General features: G+C 46.1%; 1 protein-coding gene across 13 annotated transcripts in view; it reads right to left on the bottom strand.

Annotated features, from left to right (window-relative positions):
* ULK4 (unc-51 like kinase 4) overlaps positions 1-27,508 on the bottom strand; it is a 617,184-nt gene that overhangs the window by 531,251 nt on the left and 58,425 nt on the right. For all 13 annotated transcript variants that reach the window (XR_007921958.2, XM_051852640.2, XM_051852641.2 and 10 more), the window contains one exon: positions 24,334-24,412. Coding sequence is in view for 12 of the 13 variants with exons in the window: in XM_051852640.2 (XP_051708600.2) it covers positions 24,334-24,412 (79 nt within the window). In the remaining variant the exon portion in view is untranslated. The remainder of the gene's footprint in view (positions 1-24,333; positions 24,413-27,508) is intronic.

Here is a 27,508-nt window from a genome sequence, read left to right as displayed (position 1 = left end):
GCATAGTATTTGCACAGAAGCTGCACACATCCTCCTGAACGCTTTAAATAATTTCTAGATTACTATGCAGGGATGGCTCAACATAGGCAAATCAGCAAGTATGATCCATCACATTAACAATCCGAAGAATAAAAACCATATGATTATCTCAATAGATGCAGAGAAAGCATTTGCTAAACTACAATATCCTTGCATGATAAAAACATTAAACAAGGAAAATTTGGAAGCATTTTCACCAAGATCCAGAACCATTCGAGGCTTTCCACTCTCCCCATTACTATCCAATATAGTAAGAGATCCCAAACAAGCAACAAAGCCTGAGGCATTGCAATACCAGAGTTAGAGACATACTACAGGGCAGTTATAATCAAAACGGCCTGGTAATGGCACAGAAATAGACATGTAGACCGATGGAACAGAATAGAAACCCCAGAAACTAACCCATGCAGCTACAACAACGGTGCTGGTAAAATTGGGTCTACACATACAGAGGTTCGAAACCAGATTCTTCTCTTATACCTTATATAAATATTTACTTAAAATAGATGAAAGATCTAAATCTATGCTCTGATGCCATCAAATTACTACAGGAAAATATTAAGCAAACTCTGCAAGACACTGGCATAGGCAAAGACTTCCTGGAAAAGACCTCAGAAGCACAGGCAATGATGACCAAAACTAGATGAATGGAAGCATACAAAGCTAAGAAACTTCTGTCCTGCAGGGTAAACACTCAACAAAGTAAAGGGGCAACCAACAGAATGGGAGAAAATGTATGCGAACTATGGAAGTGATAAGGATTTTTAAAAATATATCCATGTTGTTTTTTTTTACTTTATTTATTTCAAAGAGTTACAGAGAAAGGTAGAGAAAGAGACAAAGAGGTCTTCCACCCACTGTTTCACTCTCCAAACGGCCTCAACAGGAGCTGAGGCAATCCAAAGCCAGGAACTTTATCCATGTCTCCCACATGGGTGCAGGGGTCCAAAGACTAGGGCCACCCTCTGCTGCTTTCCAAGGTACACTAACAGGGAGTTGGATCAGAAGTGGAGTAGCCAGGACTGAAACCAGCGCCCATATGGGATGTTGGCTCTGCAGGCTTTAACCCACTGTGCCACAGTGCCGGCCCTCTGATAAAGTATTAATATCCAAGATCTTTAAAGAAATCAACAAACTCAACGGCAAAACAAAAGACACGAACAGACATTTTTCAAAGGGTGAAATTCAAATAGCCAACAGATACATGAAAAGATGCTCAGGATCACTAGCCATCAAGGAAATGCAAACAAAATCACAATTAGGTTTCACTTCAACCCCAGTTAGAAAGGCTGTCATCCAAAAATCAAAATACAATAAATACTGACAGGGATGTGGGGGAATATGTACCCTAATCCACTGTTAGTAGCAATGTCAACTAGTACAACCATTGTCAAAGACATTATGGAGAAATCTCAGAAAGCTGAAATAGATATACCACGTGACCCAGCCATCCAACCTCTGGGAATTTACCCAAATGGAAAGAAAGCAGTATATGAAAGAGTTATGTGTACCTCCATGTTTATAGCAGCTCAATTCACAATAGGTAAGAAATCAATCCAAATCTCCATAAACTAATGACAGAATTAAGAAAATGTGGTATATATACACTGTGAAATACTGCTCTGCCAAAAAAAAAAAAAAAAAAAAAATGAGGTCGGCGCCGTGGCTCACTTGACTAATCCTCCGCCTGCGGCACCAGCACCCTGGGTTCTAGTCCCGGTTGGGGCGCAAGATTCTATCCCAGTTGTCCCTCTTCCAGTCCAGCTCTCTTCTGTGGCCCGGGAAGGCAGTGGATGGCCCAAGTGCTTGGGCCCTGCACCCGCATGGGAGACCAGGAGGAAGCACCTGGCTCCTGGCTTCAGATCGGCACAGCACGTGGCCATTTGGGGGGTGAACCAACGGAAAGGAAGACCTTTCTCTCTATCTAAATCTGCCTGTCAAAAAAAAAAAAAAAAAGAAAAAAGAAACCTGACTTTTTCACCAGAATTGATGCGACTGGAAATCATCATGCTTGGGGAAATAAACCACTCTCAACAAGAGAAATACCAGGTTTTCTCTAAAATGTAGCAGTTAATATAGATATTATAAATGTATAGGAATGAAATAGACATCTTGTTTTCAGCCCTTGTTTATACTCTGAAACTGCAGTCTTCCTACTTTTTACTTGTTGAATATCATGATTAGTGGTGAATTAAGCCTATGATTATAGAGTAGATCAAAATTACGTCCTTGCAAAAATTAAACAAAGGGCAAAAAGGGAAGGAAGGAGGGGACTGAGGGAGGGAGAGAGAGGGAGGGAGGGAGGGAGTAAGCATGGTTACCATCTTAGAGCTTTACCTATGAAATACATAAAAGCTATTTGCTTTATATTATAAAATTTTAAAAATTTACCGTTTGGCATGCCCACATCCTAGATGGAGTGCCTGGTTTCAAGTTCTGAGTTGACCTCTGCTAATATACACACTTGGTGGCAGTAAGCGATAGCTCAGGTACTTGGGTCCTTACCACCCACACAGGAGACCCAGATGTAATTCTAAGCTCCTGGCTTTGGCCTGGTCTTGAACTGGCTATTGTGGGCATTTGGGTGGTGAACCAGAACCAGCGGATGAGTTTTCATTCATATTCTCTCCCACCCTTTCCTTCCCATCTCTCTCTGCCTTTCAAATAAAATTTTAAAACTTTTCCTATTTAAAAAAAAACTAACAAAAGAGCTACAGAGTAAATGTGCAGACATCAAAAAACCATAAGGGACTATGATGAACAACTCTATACCCACAAATGTTGCAACTAAGACAAAATGTACCAATTTCTCAGAAATACAAATGGTCACAACTCACCCAATTAGAAATAACTATTTGCAAATGACATGCTTGTCTACATGGAAAGTTCCATGAAACCTACAGAAAAAAGCTCCTAGAACTAGCAAGTGAGTTCAAATAGGTCACAGCATATAATATTTAAAAAAAAAAAAAACTCATGTCTACATAATAAACAATGAACATAAGGAAAAATAAGTATTTCAGTGTAATTTTCACAAAAATATATAGGACTTGTAGGCTGAAACTGTACAACACTAAAGAAATCAAGAAGATCTGAATGAAGAGATATACTATGTTCATAGATAGAAGACTCAACAGTGCAAAGATGCCAATTCAGCCCAAATTGATGACCACGTTTAATGCAATTCCTATCAAAATACTAATCTTATTGGGAACTCCCATCAAGGTAATTCTAAAATTTATATGGAAAGCCAAAAGGATTAGAATATCAAAAACAATTCTAAAAAGGAATAAAGTAGTTGGAGTTATTCTCCCTGATTTCAGGATTTATCATGTATTCACAGTGATCTTACCAGTGTGTGGCACTGGTAAGACACACAAATCACTGGAACACAATACAGCATTCAGAAAAGGCTCCATTCAGGAACAGCCAGTGACTGTTCACAAATAAGCACCAACATCCCAACAGAGAAAAATCAGTCATTCCAATGTATGGTGCTGAAGCAATTGGATATCCAGAGGAAAACCAAAAACCTGAACCTGAGTCTGATACTTCACATATATACACACACACACACACACACAAATTTGAAATTATCACAAATATTAACATAGAACTTTAACTCCTAGAGAAAAAAAAAAATCTAAGACAAAGTCTTCAAAACCCAAGGCTAAGTAAAACAGACACCAAAAAGCACAGACACACCGTTATCAAAAAATACAGCAAGCAAATAAGCACACGTGCACACAAACATACACAGTGTTCAACATCATTAATGATTACAGAAAGACAAAAGCAAAGTAAGAAAAAAACACGCAACACGCAACTATCAGAACGGCAGAAATACAACTAAAACAACACGAAAAGCCACTGAAGGTGGTGAAAAACAGGATCATGTGCAAATTGGTAACAGAAGTAAAAAACGGTACTGCTGCTTGGGAAAACAGGTAGGCAGCTTCTTGTAAAAGTAAACATTTAAAAAAACACACACACTTGCTTTAAGATCCAACAACTATGTCTTGAGCATTTAACCCTGGCAAAGGATGACGTGCATCCATACCAAAACTTACAAATCCATGTTTATAGCAATTTTATTTGTAACTGGAAATAATCCCAGGTATCTTTCAATGGGAAAACGTGACATAAAAACTGTGGTACAATATTCCATGGAAATGACCGCAGCAATAAGAAGGGATCAATAAACGAAATGTTCAACAGCCTAGTGCCTCTCCTGAGAATTTTGGCTCAATTTTAAAAAAGCAAATCCCGAAAGGTTCCAAACCATAGGACCCTACATGTATGACATTCTCAAAATGACAGAAGCATAGAAATGCAGAACAAATTTTAGTGGTTGGGAGAGAGGCACACTCAGTAGGGGCAAGTGAACCTCTTCATAAAGAAAATCAACATGCAGCAGCAGCATGAGGGGTCCTTGGCCATGACACAACAACTCCTTCCCTTGACTGTTTCCGCATCAATATCCTGGCTGTGCTACTGTTCAATAGTTCTCCAAGATGTTCCCACTGGGGACAGGGGTTGAAGCACACCCTGTAGCTTTCCTGTATTACTTTTTACAACTGCATATGAAGCTCTACTTCTCTCAAAATGGTAAAAGGTTGTTTAAAAAAAAAAAAAAAAGTCAATCTCATACTAAATTCAAAACCTAGATCTGGCTTTCCGCTCCACCAAGTCAGTGGCAGGATTCACTGCATTTCTCCATTTTCTAATCTGCTGGTATTTCGTGTCAGTGAGCATCACGGGAAATTTAAAACGTTTCAATGCTACAGACCCTTCAAGTGATCAAACTGCCGGGACTGCCTCCAGCACAATGCAAACAGCACTGGAGCTCAGCTGCTCGTAAACAGACACACATCAGGTGACTGATTCCGGTAATGCTTACAACAAGCTCATGTCTCTCTTGCAAAAGTTCACTTTGCATGGCATTCGATAGCACTCAACAGATAATGGTTCCCTAAAACGTTAATCCTTACAGATTTTTTCATCTGTCATCTTACAAATCGAGAAATATTAATGGAAAAACTCCAATAATGAACAATTACAACACCTAAGTCACATATAACGAGGAGTAATGTTTTTTCTGACCTAGCTACCTGGTGTTGAAAATGCCAAAACTAAACGGAATGAAAAAAAAAAAAAAAAAAAAAAAAGACTAACTCAGGGCTGGTGCCATGGCGCACTGGGTTAATCCTCCACCTGCAGCGCCGACATCCCATATGGGTGCTGGTTCTAGTCCCAGTTGCTCCTTTTCCAGTCCAGCTCTCTGCAATGGCCTGGGAAAGCAGTGGAGGATGGCCCAAGTGCTTGGGCCCCTGCACCCACTTGGGACACCAGGAAGAATCACCTGGCTCCTGGCTTTGGACTGGCGTAGCTCCAGCCGTTGCGGCCATTTTGGGGAGTGAACCAATGGAAGGAAGACCTTTCTCTGCTCTCACTGTCTATAGCTCTACCTGTCAAATAAATAAAATCTTTTTTTAAAAAAAGATTAACTTTTCAAACTCACAAATCCAAGTAATACATGGATATTGTTATTCTGCATGCTTTCCTAAAGTTTCTAAAAAGTCTCCAGGCCTTCTAACATTGAAACTCAAAGAGATAATGCAGGATGTTGAGATTCTGTGCTATTATTATGTGTATTTTTGGATAAGCCCTACGAAAAGAAAAATGAGGGTTCTGTTTTTGGTGCTTTGGATTATTTTGCATTTCCCCAAAAGTAAGTTGAGTGGTGTTAGAAAGAGGGTCTGGATGACTGGAGACCAAAAAAATGACAAACTTCTTTCTCAGTTGACATCTGCTAACATCTAATTAAAGCAAAGTCCAGGAAGCTAATGAAGTTTTTGTACCTGGTGTTTCCAAACTTTTTAAATGACTATAAATGACTACCTGACAAATATCCTTGTGTGTTTTATTTACCTCTCCTGACAGTTCATTATTTTAAGTAAAAGGATCCACCAGTTATGTATTGTTTACATTTAGACCTCAATGAGGACCTGACAAGATAATAACCCATGCTGCTTCTCCCAGAGTGTTCAGTTCTAGGAGCAGGATGCCAATTATGGATGCAAATTGGAATGCAGCTACCCAATTAACATGCAAAGAATTAGAGGTAATGTTAAAACTTTAATGTCCAGATGTCACCCAACACAGTTTCTCACAGACAACCTTGCAAGGACATTTTCAGAGTTACGAAACACAAAATGGTGTTTTCAAACAGTCCTGCCTTCTTCCTGCATGGGAGTCACCAAGCCTCACTTTTGTCCGGGGTTACCACCCCCCCCCTTTTTTTTAACCAATGCTCACAAAAATTAGGATTTGAAGTTTGAAGTATACTCATGTGATTTTACTTAACAGGACTTAATCAGATACACAGAACCCAACAGAATCTGAGTTGAACAAATAAAACAGAAAATGGAAGAGGAAGAGAGGCTGTTATGATATAGGGTATTACATGTTCTCATTTCACGTGTACAAGCTGCGTTCGGGACACGGAAGTGGCATTCTAAGAAAGAAAAAGCCTGGGTGAGGTGCTATCAAGTGGAAATTGCTCTTCATTTGAGACTTTGCAATGTCTCTAATTTCAGGGGTTGGGGAAGTATACTGAACAGTTGGTCTAATTGCTGTTACATCTCCCACTGGTGTTATTGAAGTACAGTTTCAAGATGTCCCTTTATTCCATTAACATGGATATTCAAAAATGGCATTTTGAGGGCTAAGAGCAAGTAAACTATCTGAACACATATCTCGAGTTTTATCAGCTGCAGAGTTTCTAAGCTTCCATGCTGACATCAGAGAACCAGCTGGACTGTTCCAATCTGCCTCCCGGAGCCCTTGACCTGCCTCTTTTCCTCCTGCTCAGATAAAATGCCGTAGAATGAGTAATTTATAAAGAAGAGATTGATTTCTTATATTTCTGGAGGCCAGAAAGTTCAAGACTGAGGGCCCTGCAACTAGGAAGAGGCTTTGGATCACATCATCCCATGATGCAAGGCATACGGGAGAGAAGAGACCAAATGCACCCTTTTTTCACAAACCTGCTGTGGAAGTAACAGTAATTCTCTCTCATTAGGCCCCACTTCCCAACACCATTTTATTAAGTTCCCAACTCATGCTTTTGGAAGGGAGCACATTCCCATCACCACGACATACAGTACCAAGAGTGACCTGAAATGCAAACACTGCAGACTTTGGGGGATGACGACAAACCAACGCACATTCATTGACCTTAGCATATGTCCCACTCTGGTATAACATATGGATCTTGGGGGAGGTTGTGCAGATATGGGGGAAGGAGGAATACAGAGTATCTCTATACCTTTCTCTCAACTTTGCTATCAACCTAAAACTGCTCTTAACAAGCTCTTTAATTTAAATTAAAAAAAAAACCTGATTTTGCCATTTTGCAGATTAAACTAATTTAAGACTGTGATAAATGTGTAGTTCAATACCAGATCACTCATTAAAATCCCTTTCTCTATTTGGTGGATCCCAGGTGAGAAATCCTGAGAATTCTTCCCACTGAAATAAAAAAAAATGAATAAAAATATTTTTATAAAATTCAAGACTGAATTGGCAAGAAACTAAGGGTAACTCAAAGATCAAAATAAAGCAAACAGAGAGCAAAGAGGAAATTAGAGATACAGGTAGGCACTTGGGATACTTAACCCATGGAGACAGGTGCTGAATCCTGGTGGTGACCTTGAAATGACCTTTCAAACTGGAACAAGATAAAAACCCCATGGACTGCCCAAAGTGTGATGTGAGTAGGAGACCATTCACATTAAATTGAGACTCCAAGGATGTATGAATAAGAAATGAACCAACCCGCAGCAAGGATTTTGTGTTCCTAGTAGTAAATGAAGTAGTAGGGAACAAAAACCTCACCTTGAAAATCCAAACAGGCCTCAGAAGTGCCTCACCCGGGCGTCTGCTAGGCTGAGCAATGGAAACATGTCCTCGGGTTAAGGAGGTCAGAACAGTGCAGTTTCCAGAGCATTATCAAGCAGCGGCTCTCAAATGGTGGTGTACATCAGTCAATGGACAATCTGTAAAAACACGCATTGCCAGCCCCACCCTCAGAGTTTCTCATTCAACAGATCTGCAGTGAGGCCTGGGTATCTGCATTTCTAACAACTTGCCAGGTGACACTGATGTTGCTGGTCCAGGACGACACTCTGAGAATAAGTATTGTGGCACTCCACATGGCCTGCATGTTAAAATCACACATGTACCATGCAATACCACCTCCATTTACTCCAGAATTCTGATCTAACCGGTCTGGAACACAGCCTGGACATCATCATGTTTTTATTATTATTATTTTTTTAACTCCCTAGAGAACTCTACTGTGCCACCAAGATTGAGGGCCACTGCTCTAGGCGACAGAATCTGAAAACTCAGGGAACTGGCAATGCTGGGATGGTTTGAGGAAGCACAACTGGCCCATCTGGGTGGTCCTAGAAGACAGGCTTTGGCTAGGTGAGACATCAGCATCTGAACAGCTCTGGTGTCACTCTAGGCCAGAGTTGGCATCCCAAAATACTAACAATGGAACTGGCTGCTCTGATCACAGCAGCAGGAGTGGGATTCAGGACCCTGAAAGCCAGTGGCAGCATCCAAACTGAGCGACAAAGTGGGGGCAGCTGCTCCAGTGAGCCGCAGGGCAAGGCAGTGGTCAGCAAAGTCTGACCCACAATAATGTGAGACAACAGGAAGGTGACCATCACATCAGCCTACGACCTAACGCAAGCCCCCGTACCAGGAATTCATTCTTACCCAGGTCCCAGATCCAAGTTGGTTCACAGACCTAGGGTTTCTCAACTAAGCTGGGGTTCCTTGCTAAGAGACCCCTCTGAAATAGCGACTGTTGCGCAACACATGCCTTCAGCATTTGTCATGCAACTGAGCATGGGGGCAAGACGAAGACCCAGACCCTTGGGGGTTAATAGGTATGGGCTATGAACTTGAGGCAATCTTTGGAAACCCACAGTGCTGCATAGTTCAGGAATCAGGTTAGGAGCTTGTCAAGGTGCTACATGAACTCCTAGCCAAAGTCCATCTCACATCTGTCCAGTGGATTCCTGGGCCCATCCTTGGTTCTTTCTTAGTGCCAGAATATATAATGGGAGAAAACATACTTCTTTACTTGTACAATTCCCATACTGAACCCTGACCAGTGGACTGAAGACTAGTTATCACAGGAAAGGCCAAAGGAGAAGCCACTGAACTCCTACACCTGCCCTGCTTACATACTCAGTAACAGTAAACCAAGAGCAAACCCATATGCATGGAGGAACCTCAGAGGTCAGCGCCACTAAGGACTTGAGAGGGGCAACCCCATTTAACTTACCTGCTAATTCAGTGATGCTACAGTTTCATATATGGCATCTTAATTGAACTAAGTCAACACAGTACCCAATACCTGGTTTGCTTTCTTTTCCATACCAACCAGTAGGTCAAGTCAGAAGCAGTTTCTACTCACTGAATTGTCTGTGTCAAGTCTCCTGCTGTGACTCAACACAGTCCAGAAGAACCCGAGCCTCTTGCTAACCTAGAGGGCACCATGCTGTTCCACTGCACCTATAACATTATGCTCACTGAATCTGGCATGCAGAACTCTGAACTGTATTCCAGAGGGTGGGAGATGAACCCTGAGAAAGTTCACAGTCTACCACACTGGTGATGGTTCTAGGAGTCCAGCAGTCTGGGCATATGAGGATCACCTTTCCAAAGTCATAGATACTGCACCCTGCTCTGGCAACTAAGGCACAGGAAGACCAATGATCAGCCAGCCTCTTTGGATCTTGGAGGCTCCAACCTATTTACTCATAACTGATTATGTCCATCGGTTTTATTTTTTTTTTTTTATTTGACAGGTAGAGTTACAGAGAGAGAGAGAGAGAGAGAGAGAGAGAGAGAGAGGTCTTCCTTCCGTTGGTTCACTCCCCAAATGGCCACCACGGTCAGCGCTGCACCAATCTGAAGCCAGGAGCCAGGTCCTTCCTCCTGGTCTCCCATGGGGTGCAGGGCCCAAGCACTTGGGCCATCCTCCACTGCCCTCCCGGGCCACAGCAGAGAGCTGGACTGGAAGAGGGGTGCCCATATGGGACGCTGACACCACAGATGGAGGATTAACCAAGTGAGTCATGACGCCAGCCCCCCTGTCCATTGGTTGAGAGGGACCTAAGATAGGGTTCTGCAGCAGGTCCAAGTTCAAGAGCAAGCTGATCTACTAGCTGGGTCTGAACCCCCACACATCTAATGCTACTGGCACTGTCTACAGCCAATAGATAGTGCATAAAGCCTGTGGCAAGCTCCAGTGTCAGAACCACAGCACAGACCCCTACCGTTCGGGAACAAGGCTTTGCCCTCCCCTTTACCAACCGTCATTCTCCATCTGAAAACCAACTCACCCAGCTGAGCCTGGGTAACTGACCCTGGAGTACTGCAAGTCCTGTCCTGTCCAACATGTTTGGGTGTTACCATAAAACTGGTCATGCAAAGCAGCATTTCGTTCTAAAATTGAAACAGGATCTAAAGGACCAAGCCAGGCATTGATTCACTTACTCTAATGTGCAGGTGACTAAGACCCACGGGCTCCACTCTGCTTAGCTGCCTCCCCCTCTTCTTCATCCCACACCCGTTACTGCATAGAAAGTTCTTCATTTCTTCTCTCTCAGGAGGAGAGAGCACGGATGGGACTCTCATACGGATCTGCTGCAGCCCCACTCAGAGGCAACCCAGAAAGACAAGGGTAAAATGAAGTCCTCAGGTGTAGGGTGCACCTCATCAGGGTGCACATCTACATTTACCGTGGACACACTAATGGACTAAGGAATGGATCTGCACCAACTCAGAGTGAGTCACTAGAAAGTTAGCCACCAAATCATGAAGTTGGAAAGAACAGTATTATACTTTAATGGGGTAAGGAGGGCAGGTAATGAAGAGGAAGAGAAGCGTGGATGGAGCTCTTGGAATGGGAACGGAATGTAAAGCCATTCGTAATCCACCCACACAAAGGGCCTCTGGGGCATGCCCAGTCAGCTGGAAGACTGGAAGCATCCTAAGGACGCCACTCACCATCTTCCACCAGCTTCCCTGTGCTTGCTCAAGGATCCCACTTACAAGTGAAGCAGCACAGAGGCAACAGCACCATGGGCTCCTGCTCACAAAGGCCACCTTGGTTACTGCCACTAGCGAGCACCCAACCCACCAAGAACAGAGGCCAACCCTAAGCCCCGATATGGCTCCACTCCCTGGGGCACCCAGTGGCCTGTTGGCTACTCTGGAGCCCTCCCACTCTGGAGAGGACAGCATTTTGTCCTCTGATGGGTAACTGCCTCGTCATGTATGGTTCAGCCATCCCTGCTCCCTGCTCTGGTGCCAATTCCTTCATCCATGCATTTTTCCCTTCTATCAGCCTCCCAAACAGTCTTCGAGAGTTCCAAGAGTCATCCCTTCTCCTTGTGCTGAGAGTGAAGAACAGGGCTGGCACTGTGGTGCAGTGCGCTAAAGCTCTGCCTGGGGCGCCAGCATCCCATATGGGCACTGGATCATGTCCCTGCTGCTCCCCTTCCACTCCAGCTCCCTGCTGATGGCCTAGGAAAGCAATAGAAGATGACCCAAAGTGCTTGGGCCCCTGAACCCACGTGGGAGACCCAGAAGAAGCTCCTGGCTTCAGATAGCCCAGCTCTGGCTGTTGCAGCCATCTGGGGAGTGAACCAGTGGATCGAAGACCTCTCTGTCTCTTCCTGTCTACAACCCTGCCTCTCAGATAAATAAATGCTTTAAAAAAAAAAAAAAAAGAGTGAAGAACAATTCCACAACTACTAGCCCTACAGAACTATAGTCTGAGTTAATTCCATCTTGGTAAATAACCTCTCATTGAATTATCTCCACTTGAGCATATCATCTGCTGGGGACTGTGCTGATACAGGCCCTTTGAAAAGGGTCACCTTCCCATTTTCCCCTTATGTGCTTGTGAAACCGACTAATACTGAAACCAGCAGCCTCCCCCAGAATACGCAGGTTCATCCTTTGCTTCTTGAAAGCAATGGGGGCAACACTGGCACTGCACACCCGCACGGACCAATGAATAGGCTGTCCGGTCCCAGCTTCACTAACAGCCTTTGAAGCTTTCCCAGACTAACAGTTTTGTCACTTGGAACTAGTTTTTTAAAAAAGAAACTAATGCAATTGCCAGGGACCATGGATCCATATCATCTCAGTATCAAAGAACCCAGCCTCTCAACTCCCACTTGTGATATGGGAGCAATGATAGTCACCGGTGCTTTCTGTGTCGCAGTGACTCAGGGAGGGATGCAGACAAAGACCCCGGCAGGCCCTAGAGCCCTCGCGGGTCTGGAATGACCACAGTGACAACACTGCTGTTCAAATAGACCTTTTTTTTCCCCTCAATCCATGATAGGGTACCATGGCCAGGAACCTTAGTGGCGGTACCAGATTCAACACAGACCCCCTTGTTTGTACCCTTCACTGGCTGCCTGCTGGAAACCACAAACAAAACCCGATGAGGAGAGAGGGAGAAACACTGTGGGCAGAGGAAACCAGGCTAGAGGCAGAGTTTCCAGGTGCTGCCTCACCGTCGTGGCTGGTCCCCTCTTCCGCATCTAATGAAAACACCCACTAGGATGTAGATGATACATGTTTCTTGAGGGGTTGAATTGCATCTTTATTTTGGAACAAAACACCTTACAGACTCACTACAGCAATGTTTCCTTAAGAAGCCATGGTACCAGTGCCCTATTATCAAAACTGGGTCTTTTTTGATGCTCCAATAATTTAAAAGTTATGGCACAAAGAACATCATTTCAATATTGTAATTTTTGAGATTGCTATATGCAACTAGTATTATTTACTTGCTATATATTCTTACAAGCTGTATCTTTCAACACTCCACAAATGGTATAAATCCAAAGGAGGCTCTTTCTAAATTGCATTTTTCTGCTTCAGGGATCAGCTCTGATTAGTTGTGTTTTGTTCAATTCCTTCCGTCCCAAATTCACTTTTCATGTTTCTTTCATCTAATAGAAAAGTGAAATGTGATGCTTTGCTGGGTTCCCAAGGATTACTAAATTACCTTGCTTTCAAATGCATAAGCCTCATAACGGCTGCTCTGAACATACAGTGCAGGTACATTCCTAGCCCAGGTAAAATGAGCACCAGAATTAGAGCAGAAAACGCACAGGCTAGAAATTGTTCTACAAGATGTCAGATAAGGAACTAAATCAATTCCACCATTATACAAAATCAGGAAGCATGGTTTTTAAGAATTCTTTGATGCGAGATATTGAATTTGCCTGCAGAAATGATTCAAATACAGCAATTCCCCCAAAGGAAATGCACTTCAGCACCATGGCTTAATAGAAGAGAAAAAAACCAGCATGTTTCACATCATTCTACATAAAAAGTGAGAATTATTCATCTCCTGATTTATCATCTGCAGCAAATTGGCCGCTCATGCTTTCAGAAAGTCACAGAAAAAAGAAGTTTGTGTAACAGGTAAATCACAAGGGTGTGAGTTCACCAAAACAACATATGGGGGATGAATACGGACCTCACTCTGAGCTCAGCGCAACCAGCAGAGCACAAAGGATCCCGTGCAGAGCCTGAAGTCGTAGACAGCATCTCGCGGTCCCCAGCAACCGAGAACCCCAGGAGGCCACGTCTGTGACAGCAGAAAGGCCAAGAACGGGACCCGACTTCACCTCCGAATCCGACGGGACGCTCTTTCCTAGGAAGCATCCAGCTTCCGCAACTGCCACCAACACCCAGACGCTACGTACTCACACGATCTAGAAGCACAATTACCTGCTGAACACGGCCAGCGGGGCAGCCGACCACACGGCTTCTCGGCCCCCTTCCTCAGTCCTGACCATCTCCTCCCCCTCAGCTCAGCCACTGACCCCCCAAGACACATACCCCAGACCCCGGCACCTCTGACACTGCTTCTCAAACACTGTCTTATCTCCACTGACATGTTTTAAAGCTTCCTCATTCAACGCCCATCAGCAACAGAAGTTTAAATTTTAATTATTGAGTTTGGGGAGTCCTTTATGTGCTCTTATGAGGTTTTGTAAGGATGGCTCCATGTGTGTCGCTCGTCCTTTCATCCTTTCATCCTTTCTGGGACAGTCTTTTGCAATGCAAAAAAAATTATGAAGAACTCTAACTCAGGGTGACAAGTTTCTCCTCTGAACCTTGTGGATACTCAAGACTGGCTAATCTTATTTCCCTCTACAAGTCCTGAGCTTTCTTTTTGGCAAGCAGTTCAAAGACATCCAAGCAGTAAGTCTTGTTTTTCATTTGTGTTAGGAGCAGTACCTTCCTGCTTCTCCCCCTAGTCCTAGAATGTAGCTCTGGGTTCCAGGGCATGGTCCTTGGTCCGAAGGCGTGACCCTCCTGGAACTGCAGTATGAAGTCCGTGGTGTTGACCAAGCCCCTGTACAAGCGAGTGGGACAACCCTGGGAACTCCACTTCCCCTGCCCTGGACGGCCGCCCAGACCTGTAACCTTTCGCTGCTGCTTTCTGTGGGGTTTCATGGGCTGTCACTCGGTGTATGAAGAATTCCAAAACTAACCAATGACAGCCGAGGAACGTTATGACTCTGCTTGTGCTAAGATGTCCCCTCCACTCACTTCCCATCCCCCTCTATAAGGGCCGAATTTTAACCTCTGTTCCTCGGCCCCCAGTGTTGCCTTCTACCTGAACTGAGTCCCTTTCTGGAAACTTGTAGCAACTGCTAATCCTTAACGAAAAAAAAAAAATGGGGGGTGAGGCGGGAGGCGGCTTTGTGGACAAAGGGTGAAGCTACCTCCTGCAATGCCTGCATTTCCTATGTGGGTGGCAGGTGCCCAAGCACCTGGGCCATCCTCTGCTGCCCTCCCAGGCGCATTAGCAGGGAGCTGGATTGGAAGCAGAGGCCCCAGGACTTGAACCAGTGTTCTGACATGGGATACCAGCATGGGAGGAGGGAGCTTAGCTCACTGCCCCGCCATGCCAGACCCATGCTCCCTGATATGCTAAAATATGAAGCAGCCGCATCATCTATGACACATTCTTACAAAAAAGTTTAATCCGAGTCTGATCAAGCTTCTAGACCTATCTCACAATTTACAGCAGACCTAGTGAGTAGCTGAATGAGTTTCATGATATCAAGAAAAAACATGTAGACAAACGGGGAAGATCCTACAAGGCGAATAGCCTGCAGTCTCCAAAAAATCAATGTTACGAGGCAACAAGAGATGGAGAGACCATTAGAGAAGAAATACCAGCAAGGCGACTGCAAAGGTCGCCTTCTAAAAATGTGAGTCGAGTTCCTTCTAAAAAGACCAGAGTGGTTTCAGTTTCAGTAACTCCATTAATGTAATCCACTTATTAACAGAGATAGAAAGTGAAATTATGTGGTCACTGACACCCTAAGACTAAATTCAACGCCCACTCATGGTAAAGATGCAGTGGAAATTCCTAAGTTCTTTTTAACATGATTTTATACCACCACCACATATTAATGCCAATATAGGGCCCTGTAAATTCATCAGCCACAGGATTTTTTTTTTTTTTTTTTTTTTTTTTTGACAGGCAGAGTGGATAGTGTGAGAGAGAGAGACAGAGAGAAAGGTCTTCCTTTTGTCGTTGGTTCACCCTCCAATGGCCGCTGCTGCTGGCGCGCTGCAGCCAGCGCACCACGCTGATCTGAAGGCAGGAGCCAGGTGCTTCTCCTGGTCTCCCATGTGGGTACAGGGCCCAAGCACTTGGGCCATCCTCCACTGCACTTCTGGGCCACAGCAGAGAGCTGGCCTGAAAGAGGGGCAACCGGGACAGAATCCGGCACCCTGACCGGGACTCCGCCCCAGCCACAGGATTTTAAATTTAGAGAACCTTCTTGGAAAAATTCAGATTACACCCAACTGAACACACACATACCCTGTAACTAACAATTGTACTCCAAGGCATGCCCAACAGAAAGCCTGCACACATGCATTCAATCATGTGTGCAAGAATTATTTCTAACAGCCAAGCACAAAAAGCAACCCCGATGTCCATCACCAGGGATATGAAACAGTCATGCACTGAAAATGCACCAGAGGAACAGGCACCAAGAGTGAGACCCACAGACAGAACATGGCAAAGACGACGACAGACAGCCATGTGTAACATGTCAGATGGTCCAACCTAAGTAACACACACACACACACATCACAGGAGGCAAAACAGCCATTGGTAGTATTTGGGCATTAAGACCCTTGGGAAGCCAGCGATCAGGAGAGGGCACAAAGCAATCTCCGACGTGGGCCATCTTTTATTCCACACTGGCAGCTCCTGGGGTTTCCCTTCGTGATAATTCATCAGGCAGTACATTCACGTCTCGTATGCATTTTGTTTATTTAGAACATTTCCATAAACAGTGTTTTAAACCAAAAAGAACCCATAAGGTAATCCCAAAGGCCCTAATTCCTAACTATCTAAAACAAACAAGGGCTAGTGTCCCGGCACACCAGGTTAAGTCACCACTTGCTATGGCAGCATCCCATATGGGAGTGCCAATTCAAGCCCCAGCTGCTCCACTTCTGATCCAGCTCCCTGCCGATGTACCTAGAAAAGCAGCAAAAGACGGCCCAAGCACCTGGGCCCCTTGGAAGATGCAGATGGATTTCCATGCTCCTGGCTTTGGCCTGGCCCAGCACCTGCCATTGCAGCCACTTGGGGACTGGCTGGATCATTCCAACCAGCAGAAGGAAAATTCAATCATCATTCATTGTCTCCCTCGTGCCCTCAAATATTTTGAAAAATAAAACAACCTAAAAACTGATGTCTGTACACTGCATTTGTGACAGAAGTACAAAATGAGTTATTGGAATTGACGCTAAAACTCAGTATTATCACGGTGTTTATAGTCCAGGGCGTTAGATCCAAATGAACAAAAAAAAGACACAAATAACTTAAAATGCACTATGGAGCTTCATTGTTAGTAATATTTATAATAACTTTTTAAATCCAACGTAACAAACCTTAGGTTAAAGAAAATAAGTAATTAGCTCACCAGTCAAGATTCTCACCCGGTAAGAAAAATTACAATTTTAGGAGAATGATGAAAGCAAGATAAAGGATGAGAAGTGCCTGGTGCAGCTCCCTCCACAGGGACCAAATCAAATGCACACGGCACAGCAGCTCCACTGGCCAGTGAAGCAGAGCCCCGGGGTGTGGTCACGATGCGGCAGAGAAGCCAGGGAGCACAGAGACACAGGACGGCCTCACACAGAGGCGCAGCAAGCACGGCCCCCACTGCCCCACTCCAGGACCAACCTGAACCCACACGGCCCACACTGCCCCGCTCCAGGACCAACCTGAACCCACATGGCCCCCACTGCCCCGCTCCAGGACCAACCTGAACCCACACGGCCCCCAGGGCCCCGCTCCAGGACCAACCTGAACCCACACGGCCCACACTGCCCCGCTCCAGGACCAACCCTGAACCCACACGGCCCCCACTGCCCTGCTCCAGGCCAACCCTGAACCCACACGGCCCCCACTGCCCCGCTCCAGGACCAACCCTGAATCCACGCGGCCCCCACTGCCTCGCTCCAGGCCAACCCTGAACCCACGCGGCCCCCACTGCCCTGCTCCAGGACCAACATGAACCCACGCGGCCCCCACTGCCCCTCTCCAGGACCAACCTGAACCCACGCGGCCCCCACTGCCCCTCTCCAGGACCAACCTGAACCCACAGAGGCCTCCCTTGAGGCCCCAACAGTACGCACCTGCCAAGCCCAGGACAGGGAGTGATCAGAGCATCCACACCAGGGCTGCTGGTGTGGCCACTGCCCAAGTCATGCTGGGCCCTCTCCCATGTGCCCCTACACAGCTCCCCCCAGAGACTTCACCCACCCAGGAGCCTCCTCCAACAGCTCAGCCAAAACAGCCCATGTGACCGAGCCAGGAGGTCCCACCTGCCCTCTCACAATCCACGGACGCACGTGGGCATCCCCCCAAGAGAGGCTCAGCCTGCAGACACCCCAGAAAATCAAACTTGAATTAATGGCCCTACCCACCCACTATACGGGGCCGCAGCTGAGCAGCTGGGCCCACCAAGGCTCCACAAACCAACAGGCAGCCCCCCTACACACACACACCCAGGAAGAAGCTGGGCAGTTGTGCAGGTCACGCCACAGATGCCCAATGGACATGCCCAAGATGCTGACAGGTGCCTTGTGTGGGCCCACCGCTGCGGCCACCAGCTACTGACATGCGCCCTGCTCCAACGCCGAGCACGCTGCATCGCACTCCCTGGGACCGTCAGAGAAGCGCTACCCACACTGACAGAGTTCCCACACCTCCACTGCCCCATCTCGTCTGCTCGGGCCATCACGGCAGCCTTGCCCCACGTGAGCCTTGCTGACAGGCACCGAATTCCTGCAGCCAGGAGCAGTGCCCCCAGAGCAGCTGGTGCACCTGCCCCACCCTAGCAGAGCTACAACCCACAGCCCCTGCAGCTGAGGCCACTGAGATACCACAGACATTGGCGACACTTACCATGGAAGGAGTTACACGGACACTACACCACAGCGCCCACCTAGAAACAAAGCCAACGTACTCCATCCCAATAGCAGACACCCTAGGACACGGTGCTTCACCTTTTACTTCGAAAGCTATCCTAAAACATAAAACCGGCAAATACACGTGACCTCTACCAGATGCACAAATACTGATGGAGGGACACAGGAAGCATCCAAAATACAGACAGGTAGCACAACACCTCCAAAGAAACGCAGTCACTCTGCAGAAGTGCAGCAACGGGACTTGAGGAGAAGTCAATGGATGAACTGTCTGAAAAAGAATTCAAAATAATGATTTGAAGGAAATTTAATAAGATAAAAGAAAACAGAAAAATTTAAGGACATTAAGATGATGATTCATTATTTGAAAGAGAAACCTAACAAAGAGATAAAGATGATGGAAAGAAACAAATAGAAACTTGGAGCTACGTAATTCAATGAACAGAGGAAAAAAGAAAGTGCAGAGGCGTGGGTTTGTCAGGAAGGTTAAGATGCTGTTGAAGACACCTGCAGCCCACCTCAGAGTGCCTGGCGCGGGCCGGCTACCCTACTCCTAACACTGCCTCCTGCCTGTGCTGCAGGTGACGGTGCAAATACCTGGATCCCTGCCACTCATGTGGGGAAACCTGGACTGAGTTCCGAGCACCTGGCTGTGTGCGGCCCAGCCCTGGCAGTCGTGGCCATGTGGAGAGTGAATCAGCAGATAGACAATCTCTCTCCATCTGTTTCTAACAAATCAAAAACAAAAATGCTAACCTTAAAAAGAAAACCTTAAAAAATCCTTATGGGATCTTTAACCAACATCTTGATCGCTCACGGGTATTACATGTACTGAAAAACATCAGGACTCGCCACGTGCTTGAAATTTTACTCATGGTTTACTGACACATTAGCCACACACACCCCACTGTGAGTCGACAGAAAACTCATCTCCAGAGCTCTGGACCTCAGGTGCACCTTGCAAAGGGCTCCAGGATTCTGAAACATGCGTCTGGCGCCTACTCTGCATTTTTTGAGAGGCGATTAAGGCTTTCATTATTGTCATTCATCTGAAATGCTAACAACCAGAATGGACCCGAAGAACAATTCGTGTAGGCAAAACTGCAAACATCAGGAAGAAGATGAAACACAGGACCACAGACTTGTCAAGCTTCTACGGATCAGAAGTCTAAACACAAGTTCTTGCACTTGCAAAACATTTCACAGTGTTTGAGTGCCCTCTAGTGGCTGGCCTGAAGTATCAGAACTGTTCATGGGATGGCTGGGTCAAAGGCTCTCAGCGGTGGCAGTAGTGCAACAGCAGGTCCCAGAACTGGGCCACAGGCAAGGATGGGGGTAGGCGGGCACATCACCCGGGTGACTGGCAGGTCCCAGGGTACTGCAGATGGCCTCTACCCAGGCTCTTGAGAACAGCGACAACAGGACAGTCTCCCAACCACTGCCACAGGATGGCCGAGCACAACAACTCCAGGAGCATGGACAGCCTCTCAGTCCCAGCCCTGGCCTTTGTATGCCAACACCCCCTCCTCATCTGGAGCCCGTTCCACGGCCCCCACGCACTATCAGCTCTCCCCCACGGCATCTGGCCCCAGGCAGAGCTGACCTCTGGGCGAGAACCATCCCAGTGTCCAGACATGCCTGAGGACACAGAGGAGTCTCCCCCAGAAAAGATCCTACTGCCACCTGGGACACGAGTCTGTGACCCTGCCGCCGGGTGCCGTAGCTTACCAGCACCCGTGCCACTTAGCAGGCCACCATGTGAGCATTCCACATGCTGCCCACTCAGCTGTGGATGGACACTGGGGTTCAACACAGGGCTGTTATAAATCACAATGCTATTACAAGTTCTTGTAAATGTCATTTAGGACCCTAAGACCCTGAGGATCCTAAGTTTTTTTGGTTTGGTTTGGGGTTTCTTGTTTGTTTGCTTTGGGCCACTCTGGTGACTAACTTGATATTTCACTTTGGTCTGGATTTGCATGTCTCTGATGACTCAGCTTTGACTATGAACATGGATACAGGCCACTCTTCTTGGCTATTAATGTCTGCCTGCAAGTACTATCAAAGCAATCAGCTCATCTGTTACCACGTTTCCAACTCTATCCAGGAAAATAGCATGTATGTTTGGGGGGAGGGGTCAGAAAGTGGGTATGCGTAACAACGTGGTCCAGGGCATGGTGATGCAGCAGGTAAAGCCGCCTCCAGAGGCACCGGCGTCCCACGTGGGCACCAGTACCTAGTCCTGGCCACTCCACTTCCTGGCTTCCGACTAGCCCAGCTCCAGCTGTTGCAGCCATTTGGCAAGTCAAACAGAGGATCAAAGATTTGTCTCTTCCTCTAACTCTGCCTGCCTTTCAAACAAGATAAACAAATCATTTTAAAAAATGACATAAGTCACAATCATCTTCCACCTCCTAAATTAGTCTCTTGGTTCTGCCTGTCCCTCTCCTAGTAATAGGCATGCTTTTTTTTTTCTTAAGATTTATTTGAAACAGAGAGAGAATCCATCTTTTTTAAAGATTTATTTATTTATTTATTTGACAGGTAGAGTTACTGACAGTGAGAGGGAGAGACAGAGAGAAAGGTCTTCCTTCCGTTGGTTCATTCCCCAAATGGCCGCTACGGCCGGCGCTGCACCGATCCGAAGCCAGGAGCCAGGTGCTTCTTTCTGGTCTCCCACGTAGGGCAGGCACCCAAGCACTTGGGCTATCTTCCACTGCCTTCCTGGGCCACAGAAGAGAGCTGGACTGGAAGAGGAGCAACTGGGACTAGAACCTGGTGCCCACATGGGATTCCGGCGCCACAGGCGTAGGATTAGCCAAGTGAGCCACAGCACCAGCCTGAGAATCCATCTTCTATCTACAAGTTCACTCTCCCAGTAGCCATAGCAGCTGAAGCTGGGCCAGGCCAAAGCTAGAAGCCAGGAAATCTATCCAGGTCTCCCACATGGGTGGCAGGAGCACAGGCACTTGGGCCATCTCCCACTGCTTTCCCAGGCCTTTTAGCAGGGAGCTGGATGGGAAGCCGAGCAGCCAGGACTTGAACAAGCACTCCAGTAAGGTGTGGCGGCATGGCGAGCAGTGGCCTCACTCACTGTGCACGCCAGCTCCCAGAGCGATACTTTTCAAACATTAACCAAGTAGCTAATCCTCCGCCTTGCGGCACCAGTACACTGGGTTCTAGTCCCGGTCGGGGCGCCGGATTATGTCCCGGTTGCCCCTCTTCCAGGCCAGCTCTCTGCTATGGCCGGGGAGTGCAGTGGAGGATGGCCCAGGTGCTTGGGCCCTGCACCCCATGGGAGACCAGAAGCACCTGGCTCCTGCCATTGGATCAGCACGGTGCGCTGGCCACAGCACACCGGCCCCGGCGGCCACTGGAGGATGAACCAACGGCAAAAAGAAGATCTTTCTTTCTGTCTCTCTCTCTCACTGTCCACTCTGCCTGTCAAAAAAAAAAAAAAAAAACAAAAATTAACCAAGTCAAGGCATGATCTCACGCTCACAATTCCCCCATGTCCTTCCATCTCATTCTGAGTAATGTCCCAAATGCTTAGGTGACTTGCAACAAAGCTCTGCCCTGGCCCGGCCCCCCACTCCATCCCTGCCACCCTGCCTCCCTCCATTGCAGCCAAACTCCCCTGGAAGCCCGCCGACCAGTTTTCTTTGCCCACTCAGTCCTCTGCAAAGGCCGTCCACCCTGTCTGCAACCCCATTTGTCCAGAGAGCAGAGCTTGCGCCAACAGTCGCCCCTGGCTTCCGTCAGCATGTCGACCCCATTTGTCCAGAGAGCAGAGCTTGCGCCCACAGTCGCCCCTGGCTTCCGTCAGCATGTCGCCAGCAAAGGCTTTAGCTGAGCAAGGACCACGGCCACCTCAGAGATCCCTAATGCCATCACCCAACCCCATCTGCTTCACGGAGTTCATCATCACGTGACATCATACATTCCTATTTGTTTCTCTTCCCACGCTACAACGCAAGCTGTTAATCTACCACGTTCAACACTGTGCCCTGATGCCCAGGGATGGTTTGAGTATACATAGGTACTCCTAAATATTTGGAAATAAATGGACAGAAGAGCACTGGAGTCAGGAAAGCAAAATAGATTATGAATGTCAAGAATACAACACTAGGGGCCAGACCTGTACCACAGGAGGTTAAGCCGCTGCCAGCAACACCGGCATCCCATATGGGCACCAGTTCAAGACTGGGCTGCCCCACTTCCAATCCAGCTCCCTATAATGCCTGACAAAGCAACCAAAGACGGCCCAAATGCTTGGGCCACTGCACCCCACGTAGCCCCTGGCCTCCTGGCTCCTGACTTCTGCCTGGCCCAGCCCTGGCTGCTGCAGGCTGCTTGGGAGTGAACTAGAGGGCGGAAGACTTCTTCCTCTCTAATTCTGCCTTTCAAATAAATCTTAATAAAACACTACCAAGAAATTTCTTCTAAAACCATCTAAGAACTTGACACTGCCTGCTCCACTGCTTCCTCACCCTTATAGATCTTCTAAAATAATGCAGAATTTATTTCCATACTAGCAATTTCTAAAGTATTTATATTCTCTTTTTCAAGAATTCATGCTTTTTAGAATAAGCTTCAAAGCATTGAACAGCTATTAGTTAGGCTCACATTTTACAGATTCATTTGTTTAGACTTACTTATTCTGTACTTTGTCTTAACATCTATTGCTTTCAGGCAGCTACAGCTTGATCAAGTAAATAATCGATGGATGTTGGTACAATTCAGTTTGAGGCGTTAAATTTTTAAAAAATGCCTCCCCCCCCAAACTGGCAAATGTAATGCAACGTACTGGGGTGAAATGGACATTTGGAGATTCAATGACCGTTCACAGCCCTTGGCTCTTCCTTGAGGGACACTTTTTTTTCCCTTCATTATTTGTTGAACTCTTTTACTTAGTGTAGCATTAACTTTATGATCATTAGGTAAAGTGAATGCACATCTTGGTGAAAATTAAGAGTAGGAATGGGAAGAGGAGGAGGGACAAAGGCTGGAGTGTGGGTGGGAGGGACGGTAGGGAGCGAAGCATCACTGTGTTCCTAAATCTGCACATACAAAATACACGAAATTTGTATACCTCAAAATTTAAAAAAAGTATTACCATATTAACTGAAATACCAATTAGCAGGACAGGTTGGAAGTCGTTTTTATTATTCAAGGACACTGTGACAGGCCATAGGACTTGGAATTACTGATTCAATCAGAAAGCCTTCCTAGTACTGTTGTTAGAAGGAAATGACCGATGACAGAAAATATCTTTAGTGCATGCAAGATCATTAAATATTGGGATCGGTTGTCAAGAAATGATTCACGGTGGGTGAGCACGAAAACACTAAATTCAAGAAGAAATACCACAAGAACTTTGATTGAATTATGAGTGATGTTTGAACTAGAAATTGCACTGGTTATAATGAAGGTTGGGTGACCTACAAGGAAACCAGCAGTAAAAAAAAAAAAAAAAAAAAAGGCTTATCCAGAAATAAAGAATGAGTGTGGTTCAGAATCCTTGCAGCGCTGCCATTCCACCTTCCACAATGGACTGTGTGTCGTAGTGAGCTGCTGGTGTACACCAACTGCCACGATCCCACAAATTAAGAGACCATCCACGAAAGCTGCACGCTAGCAATTACAAACTCAAGGACCATCTTTTTTCTCACCTCATACCTTATCAGTCAAAAAAGAAGTTACCTCAATAACAGGTGTGTGTTCCTGGAGCTCTGTTGTGTGTGAGGCCAGTAAACCAATCACGCGCGCAACCTTGGCCCGTCTGCAAATGGAGAGGAAAACAGGCTCAGAAGAGAAGCGTCAGAGACCAAGGAGACGGGCCCCCTGGGCACCTTACACAATGGTGGGCACCTTACACAATGGTGGGCACTAGATACCAGAATATGAAGTAGAAACTCAACGTGGGAGGGCAGGTGTGCATGCACCTGTGACTGTGACCTAGAGAAGCCCTCCCCTGTGTATGTGGACACCCCGATGCCAGCGTCCTCTGAAATCCTGCTCCTAACGTGACAAAGCCTACATGCCCGGGCTTAACCTGAGACAAGAGAGAATTAGTAATGAATGCTTTTCTCTCATTACAGAGACATCTGGCTAAAAGTCTCCGTTCAACTAGTTAGGTGACCAATGAGTTTCCAGATAAGTAATAATTAATTAATACCAAGACAGTTTAAGATTGGTGGTATGCATTCACTTTAATAGCAATTTTTGCAGTGAAAAGTATAATCAATATTGCTCTATTTTAATCAACACAAGTTTTAATGGGGTGTTGCTTGGGCATCCAGTGGAAAACAAAGTTGGTAAATTGCTAAATAACTCTGAGTGATTTCAAAATGGTTTTCAAGCAGAAAATTGGGTTTGCTGAGATTTTTGGTCATTAGTTTAAAACAGAGGGTGAGTTAATGAGAACTTCCCTCTTATTGAGTGATACCGACGTCATTTCCTTACCAGTCAGTGCATAAGACCAGACTCTGAAATGCATTACAAGATACAGAACACATCTCTCTTCAAATACAAGCTCGAAATACGGATGAGACACGGAATCATCTTGTATTCTGCAACACTAAATACTGGCTACTGCAGTTTTCCACAAAACGCAAACTGTATGAGAATATGCTAATTAAATACTTTCCCCAGTCTCACCAGGACAATTCCTCTTAGAACAAGAGCAAACATCCTACCTGAAAACCCTTATACTTTTAAATAACACACTATTTGAAGTCTAAATAAGAATCAATGTTACATCAGAAACCTAAATACACCTGTACCCTATTACACTACGCCCGAGTCTGGCTCCTTCTCAGAATTACGGGCTCTTCACTGTCGCCCTCCAGGTGCTGCCCCTGTAACTCAGAGCACCGTACTTCCAAACAACCCCCACGTCCACCTGCATCGAGGACAAGGACTGAGTTCCAGGCCGCTGGCTTTGGCCTAAACCAGTTCCGGCCATCGCGGCCATTTGGAGAGCAAACCAGCTGATCAAACACATCTCTCTGGCACTGACTCGTGCTCTCTGCCTTTCAAATAAAATTTAAAATAAATTTTTTTTAGAAAAATACAGTTTACAATCCTAATTTTTAACCTTAATAATTATAATATTTAATCCTAAATCCTTTCCCAGAGACTTTTTATAATCCTAATACTTAGCCTCAAATTCAAAAGCGTATTATAGAGCAAGTACAGACAACTAGGAAAAAGGATGAGCACAGAACAAGACAATGAACAAAGCTTCCCAACACAGCTGTTGAACTTCAGAATCATTAACTAGAGATCCTGAAAAATCCAACGAGCAAGGCTAAGTACCAAGCTGCAGATAAAATCCCAGAATGGGAAAGTAGTGTGATGGTTCTCCCCAACAGCTGGCATCTGCTCCAGCCAATCCCACCACCAGGCACGAACCCAAAGACACGAAAACATGTTCACACGACACCTAACACACAAATATTCCCAGCAGCACTGTGCAGCCCGATGTGCAAGGAACCCTGATGTCCAGAAGGAATGGACTGCCTGCATGCGGGCGAATCCACACAATGGACTGCCACTCAGCCAGTCACTCAGAGAAAAGCAGCGACACACGCTACAGTACTGACGACCCTGGAGCCTGTCCTGCTAAAGGATACCAGGTAGAGCCAGAAGGCCACCTACGACAGGGGTTCCACTTGCATCAAGGCGAATACGCAGCAGGTGAGTGGTTGCCAGGGGTTGGAGAGAGCCAGAATGGGCACAGGGTTTCCTCGGGTGACAGAAGTCTTCTGAAATTGGAGTGACGAGGGTTCTACCACTTCAAGTAAACACCACGGAACCGTGTACTTTAGAAAGGTCAATTTTTTTATACTGAAATATATTATTTCTAAATTTCATTTTCCAGCAACTTTTTGAAGTACCTTTATAAACCAGCTTATAATACATGGTAAAGGGATAATGCCTAAGAGAAATAAAAATATAACAACACAAAAAAGGTAGTTTATTTCTAAGGATAAAATAATTAAATGAAAGGTGGGTGCTGTGGCATGGTAGATTAAGCCTCCACCTGCAGCACTGGCATCCCATCTGGGCGCTATTTCATGTCTCAGCTGTTTCTCTTCCAATCCAGCTCTCTGCTTTGGCCTGGGAGAGCAGAAGATGGCCCAAGTGCCTAGGCCCCTTTACCCGCCTGGGAGACTCCAAAGAAGCTCCTGGCTCCTGGTTTTGGATAGGCTCAGCTCCAGCTGGTGCAGCCATTCAGGGGAATGAACCAGCAGATGGAAGACCCCTCTCCCTCTCTCTCTCTCTCTCTCTCTCTCTCTCTCTCTCTCTCCCCTTCCTCCCTCTTGTAACTCCACCACTCAAACACATCAATCTTTAAAAACATTAAATAATTCTGCTAGCTAATTCCCCTACCTAGCTCATGTAAAGATATACTTTATAATAAACAATTTCTGGCCGGCGCTGTGGCTCACTAGGCTAATCCTCCGCCTTGCGGCGCCGGCACACCAGGTTCTAGTCCCGGTTGGGGCACCGGATTCTGTCCCGGTTGCCCCTCTTCCAGGCCAGCTCTCTGCTGTGGCCAGGGAGTGCAGTGGAGGATGGCCCAAGTGCTTGGGCCCTGCACCCCATGGGAGACCAGGATAAGTACCTGGCTCCTGCCATCGGATCAGCGTGGTGCACCGGCCGCAGCGCGCCAGCCGCGGCGGCCATTGGAGGGTGAGCCAACAGCAAAGGAAGACCTTTCTCTCTGTCTCTCTCTCTCACTGTCCACTCTGCCTGTCAAAAAAATATAATTAAACAATTTCTAATTAGAAAGGAGAATTTTATAGCATGTGGATTATATCTAAAAAAAAAAAAGAAGAAGAAAAAGTCAAGAGACACGGAATCTCACACC

Source organism: Oryctolagus cuniculus, chromosome 10 (genome assembly GCF_964237555.1).
Source record: "Oryctolagus cuniculus chromosome 10, mOryCun1.1, whole genome shotgun sequence".
Lineage (NCBI taxonomy): Eukaryota > Metazoa > Chordata > Mammalia > Lagomorpha > Leporidae > Oryctolagus > Oryctolagus cuniculus.
The sequence above is the reverse complement of the archived record's forward strand: the minus strand, read 5'-3'. Positions and strand labels throughout refer to the sequence as shown.